General features: G+C 46.3%; 1 protein-coding gene across 1 annotated transcript in view; it reads left to right on the top strand.

Annotated features, from left to right (window-relative positions):
• Positions 1 to 4,842, top strand: part of LOC112468240 (homeobox protein extradenticle) — a 52,504-nt gene extending 47,662 nt beyond the window's left edge. The window contains exon 8 of the mRNA XM_025037355.1: positions 1,920 to 4,842. Coding sequence (XP_024893123.1) covers positions 1,920 to 1,934 — 15 coding nt within the window. The 3' untranslated portion in view covers positions 1,935 to 4,842. The remainder of the gene's footprint in view (positions 1 to 1,919) is intronic.
• The last annotated feature ends 1,412 nt before the right edge of the window (positions 4,843 to 6,254 follow it).

Raw genomic sequence — 6,254 nt, forward strand, 5'->3', positions numbered from 1 at the left:
GTATAGTCGGTAGGGGGAGAAGGGAAGTGTGTTGAGGAAACTATGCAAGTACGTCTGGGAGACGCATAGTTGTAGTGTCAGAGTTAAACGCGTCTCCGTTCACGTATCCTTGTTAGCCGGTCTTGGCCTTATCGAGCAATTTTTCGCGAGAGGCGGCGCTCTGAAGCGCAGAGAGCGGGCGAGCGAAGTGAACGGAAGGAAAAGACCACGCGAGCGACGAAGGCGTAGGTCAGCGTGCTCTCCTTACGGCGGAAGTTGGTTTCTCTCAAGACAATAGGTCGACGTACACGCGCCTAGCTAGGGAGAGGAGCGTACACGGACCAGTCACATTTACAAACTACAAATGCTACAACATTAACACGGACATGGCGTTTCCAAGGCCCTTTTAGACTCGATTGTTGAGTCCAAGAGTAGCGCTCGTCATGATTTTATTGCCGAACAAAAGGTGAACTATCGCCTTCAGTTTTCTTTCTAAGTTCACTCGATTTTTTTAAATAAGCTTGTACAAATCTCTTCGGAGATCGTAGTTTTTATTTTTGGAAACGCTGTGCGAAAGAGCATCGTCTTTCGCAGCACACATGAATACACGACTCTTTTCCCCGTGCGACTTTATGTTAATGTCTTGTTACTCGTTCCTGACATGTTAATCTTATGTAATGCTAGCGAATGTCTCCTACGTTCATTCATGATCGATATCCCGTATCCTTTATTTTCCAAGTTCCGCTTAAAAAGGGCAATCACGATCCTGGCATGTTGCGTACGCCAAGAGGTTCGAGCTCGCTGGGAAAAATAAGAGTCGACTTCTTGCTTAGGTCGCAAGCAATTCGCGAAAAAAGTTTGTCGATGAAGAGTGGATTAAGAGTCCCTTTTAAATATAACTGATAAACGTTAACTTTACATTCGTGTAGATAGCCATTTGAACGACTCTGGTATAAGGAAATTCTAAGATTCTTAGAATTTGTTTGGATGCTCTCCCCGGAATCGGAATTCCTGGAATACGCGTGTGACGTCACCGTGGAAAACTTCGACGTCGCCCAGAGTTCTGAATCCATCGGTCCGTTTACTAATCACAATGCGGGGCATTGACCAAGGATCGCGATTGCATTGGAAAATCGATGTGCATGACTGTATTTTCGCGAGCGAGGAAAACTCCGATCCGCTTTTCGTCCCTCCCGTTTCTTTTTCTTTTTTTTGTAATTGCGCAACCGAGCACGAAGGTCTCGTTAAAATTTGTTTCTCTCCAGTTATTTTTATCGTCTTCATCGATTCATTGTCCGCGACACAAAACACACACACACACACACATTCATTTACACATATGGAGCGTCGAATCCGAAATCGGCAGCAATCTGAAAAGAAGCGCGGCCGATCGATCGGATTCGACCCCGAACACGTGATTGCGCCTGTCTACCCTTAGTTGGCCGTACGTACGTAGGTACATATATATTGTGTATACGTATATATATACATGTGTATAAAAAAATATATATATATTATATATACATTCTATACTTTCGTATCTGTATAACTCGCACGCCACTCCGCGGGCGGCGGGAAAAGAGATCTCTTGTTGTAACGAACCGAGCAGAGGACACACGAGGATTGCGTTTCGAGTGGAAGAGAAAAAAAAGAGAAAGAGATACCCGGGACGTGAGCGCGCGCGGGTGCACAGTCGCCCGAGGGCGAGTCGGGAAACCCGGCTATCTTCCGTGGGTAACCGGGAACGGGTTCGTTTGCCGCGGATGTATGTATACGTCCGCATCAGAATTTCGGAATCGTTTGCGAGAATCGTTTTCGGCTCGAGGAGACCGGACGAACGAGCTAGGTCCTTCTTGCGAATCTTCTCGGACGATCTTTTTTCACGCCAACTGTGTGAATTCGCTCGCGCGCGTACACGACTGGATGCTGTTTGCTTTCAGGAGCTGTCGCCTTGAAATCCTTAGGAGAAACGCAGGAAGAACGCATACTGACAAACTTGAAAAAAAAAAGAACAAGCGAAAAAAGAGAGAGCGTGTGTGTGTGTGTGTGTGCGCGCGTAAATGCGGGAGTAAGCGAAAAAAAAAGAAAAGAAGAGAGAGAGAAAACGGAAAAGAATACGAATACGAGACCGCGTTGTTGTCGCGATAACGCTCGCGCAATCCGATCACCTCACTATCTGTGATCCGAGGCTCGCCTTTGAACGGCGAGTAATACGAACTAAAAATCGATATTAAGCTATTAAGATTACGTAACGCGCTCGTGTCTGGAGGCACTCGTGTTCTCGGCCTAATATCGGCCAGAATTCTCATCCAATTCGCCCCCCCGCGGATCTGTCTCGACGAGAAAAAAAAAGCCGACCCGGACAGCACGCATGTCCAAAATCGAGACATGAGACGTCTTTGAGGCATATCTTTAAGAGATCTTTAAGACGTCTTACGATATTACGTCTAAAAGACGTCTTAATGACGTCTCAGGTCCCGATTTTGGACATGGTGCTGTCTGGGGGAGACATCATCGATTCGATATCAACTCGCACAGCCGAACGCGTTTCCACCCTTGCCTCGTTTCTTTCAATTTTCCACGTTACGTTGATGACCGAGACTCGAGAACGTCGTCCCCCCGGAGTCCAGATCTCCCCACTCCCCCTTCGAGACGGACCTCGCAAAGTGGATCCTGCCGGAGTATGTCGCGCCGAATATTTGTAAGGTTTTTACGAAGCAAAAAGCCGCATTCTGAAATTAATGCACAATACACGATGTCCTATAAACGGCCTGCGCGCGCGCGCGCGTGCATGAGAGAAGGGGGGTTCGCGATTCGCTCCGAAGCGATATTTCGCGATCTGCGATTTTCGGACTCCCGACTTTGGTGGCTCCATATACCGACACGAATGCTTCCAGCCATCGACGACAGTGTTTCCCCCCCCCCTCTTACCCCTCTCATCTGCGATCCATCAGGAGCAAAAAAAGATATATAGCGGAACGCGGAATGATACATAGCAGACGCGTTGAGAGAAATAAAGGTGCGAGAATAAACGAGAAAGAGAGAAAGAGAGCGAGAGCGAGAGAGAGAGAGAGAGAGAGAGAGAGAGAGAGAGAGAAAGAGAGAGAACGAGAGAAAGAGAGACAGAAGCAATGGTCCTGCGACACAACACTAATGTATACGATTTTTCAACACGAAAATATTATATATTGTAGCTATATATATAGAAGTATATATAAAAGAGGATAGTATATAGGCAACCATAACGGCTAAAATGAATCATTGTAATAACGATGGTAATTAGTACGGCGAAGATTATTATTATTATTATTATTAGTTATTACCTAGTTTATTTTTAATTATTATATTATTGCCATTATTATTATCATTGATATTATTATTATTACTATTATTATATATTGGCGGTTCTCGCATTGTGATAATCGCAAAACTGTAATTGTGTAAACATCATGATGATAAGTATCTATGGGTTATTAAAGTTTTATCGTCGACTCGAGAAAGAGAGAAAGAGAGAGAGATGTACATTTATTTTATTTTGTTTTTTAAACGTTTCTTCACCTTGGTCGGAGTCACGATTTTTTGTTTGGCCTTCTTTCTTTTCCGCTTCGTTTATAATTAATGAATTGCAGATGGATTATTTATATTGCCTAGCACGTAGGTAAACGAGGAAAAAAATAAAAAGGATATCCAATTCTCACATTGTATAAACAAAGCCGAGGCGAAGATCGGGGGAGTTACGAGTATCCTCCGAGCGATTAGGTGGTTAAACTCTGTTGTTAAATGATATGTCGCGAGCGAATCGCTCGGCTAAAGATCGGCTGCCGAATGCGCGGTTCTCTTCGCGTCCCGTTCGATGCATCCCCTCGCCCCTGTTCCAATCGCACCCTGCTCGAACGTAAAACTTTCGGTAGTGAAATGCAGATTGTTGAAACGCTCGACATGATTTTGCAGATCGACTCGCGTACGATCGTCGGGTGGATCCAGAGGATCCACACAGGCAAAAACGGTCGATCGCGAGTGAACGTTTACGGCGAGCACGAACGAGCGTAACGATCTCTTTTTCTTCACGGAAAAAAAACGAGAGAACATACTTGATGTAAATCTAGGGTTCGTTTGCGCTCGTTCGTGCTTGTTCGTGCTCTTTCGCTTAAACTGGATTCAACCTCACGCGTAACGATCATGACTCGCTCGTTCTCGAGATACATCTGAACTCGCTGCTTATTTTTTTATACGTGGGCAACGTAAAACACGACAAGATCGATCTCGGTTTCGCGTCGGCCGCGGGCAAGCGGATGATCCTCGCGACGATCGTTCGAGATCGCTTCTCCCCTTTTCCTCCCCCTGCCCCGGTCTCGACGGCGGCCACTATCTTTAGCCGAATCCTTCGCCGATCGTGCGACCAGTACAAGTGCGTTCCGGCACAGCTAGTATACGAGAAAAAAAAAGCGCGCCCGGGGTTCGCTGTAAGCGCGCCTCCGGGCGTCCCTTTATAGGCTCTACTCTTAACATTTAATAAATGAAACGATAACAAAACGAAGAAAAGGGAAAAAAAAGAAATACAGATCGATAATACCGACGCGACGTGCGAGAGAGAGAGACACGAGAGAAAGAGAGCGTGTGTGCGAGAGAGAGAGATTGATGAGAAAAAAATAACGTTTAAGCGTACTTTATGAAAATACGCGCGGTATAAGATATTATTATATATTTATATCCTTCGTGCGCTCTTCTCTTCCTCTCCCCCCTCATCCTCCTTCTCCTTTACCCTTCCCCGGTGCCCCGGTCTCTCCGTTTCTCCTTCGCTCGCCATCATCCCTCATCGCTCTCTCCGACTTCCGTCTACGCGCGATAGCGGAGAGAGAGAGAGAGAGAGAAAAAAAGGAGGCAGATGTAGAAATAACGAGAGACGGTCGTACACGCTCGACGTGCACGCTGATAAGAACGCTGATTGTTAAACTGCATTTAAACGTTTTTTCCTCCTTTTTCTTTCTTTTCCTTTTTTTTTTTCGCCTCTCGAAGTGTCATCGGTGTCACGGCGTTAACTGTCGTCGCTTAAAGAGCAACCACCCCCTCTCCGTACTACCCACCCCCCGCCCCGTCCCACCGTCTACCCGACTCTCTCGACCAAATCTGCCCGATGATCCCCGGTGTCGCGCCCACAGAGACGACGATATTTTTGGATTGATTTCTTCGTGTTTCGAACAAACACGCGAGCGCGCCTTCTCGCTTCGCCTATTAAACACACCGGAAATATACACGCACCGCGCGGCGGCTACCTCTCCCCCCCCCCCCGCCGCCGCCGCCGATTTCGTATACGCATTTTCGTGCATGATGATCTCAGAGCACAAAACGTCCGTGCGCGGGAGAAGACGATCGTCGACGTTGTGGCCCGAAAGACGACAGTATACCACAAAAATCATTGTATCGATTCGAAGCATTATGATAAACTTAATAAAAGGATCGAAAAAATATGACGCATCTGCGATTGTTCATCCCCCTCGTCTTCCCCCCTTCCGCATCCCCCTCGCGATCCGTCCCGTAGCCGCTAAGTAATCACTGCCGGGATCTCTTCGATTTGTATTGTTCTTTATTATAATATCAATAGTATGACAGTGAATCCTAATATTAATAATATACAGTGTAGATTATCGCTATTGTTATTATCATTGTAAATCCGCAAGTTTCTTCTTCCCCCATAAACGTACATCAACTCGGAATTCGAAAGTGCGTGAACGTATAATATATAGCAAATATGTTACATCAAAGGACGAAGTCGCGTCGTCGTTCCATATATAAACCGGCCTATACATTACATTACATTACATTACAACTCGAGTAATACTTCTGTGTTCAACTTTAACGCTAATCTTAAAATCCTCTGTTTTCTTCTCGCCCGCCTGTCCCGCCGTGACGTGATCGCTGCCGCGAGCTCTCTCTCTCGCGAGCGAGCAGCAATTGCACTCGTACTTTACGCTAATGATATCTCGCTGCGAGATCTCGCGTAACAGAGTGTTTTCACACGAGAGCGAACGGTGGCAAGTAACAAGGAAACGGAAAAGAGAGACGGTAATTGAATTGCACATTCCGCATTGCCACCCGAATTCTCAACTTAAGCTCGATCGCGCGCAAGGAACAGAGGACGACATGCTATGTTATATAACACATTTCGCTGTAACAACGACGCAGGCTTTTCAACGAAGGTTCATCACCGACGCTGATCGCTGCCGATAAGCTGCCATTCACCACAAATAGAGCGACTCTTGGCTGTTCCCTACGTT

This window comes from Temnothorax curvispinosus, unplaced genomic scaffold (genome assembly GCF_003070985.1).
Source record: "Temnothorax curvispinosus isolate PA1 unplaced genomic scaffold, ASM307098v1 QBEX01018237.1, whole genome shotgun sequence".
NCBI classification, from domain to species: Eukaryota; Metazoa; Arthropoda; class Insecta; order Hymenoptera; family Formicidae; genus Temnothorax; species Temnothorax curvispinosus.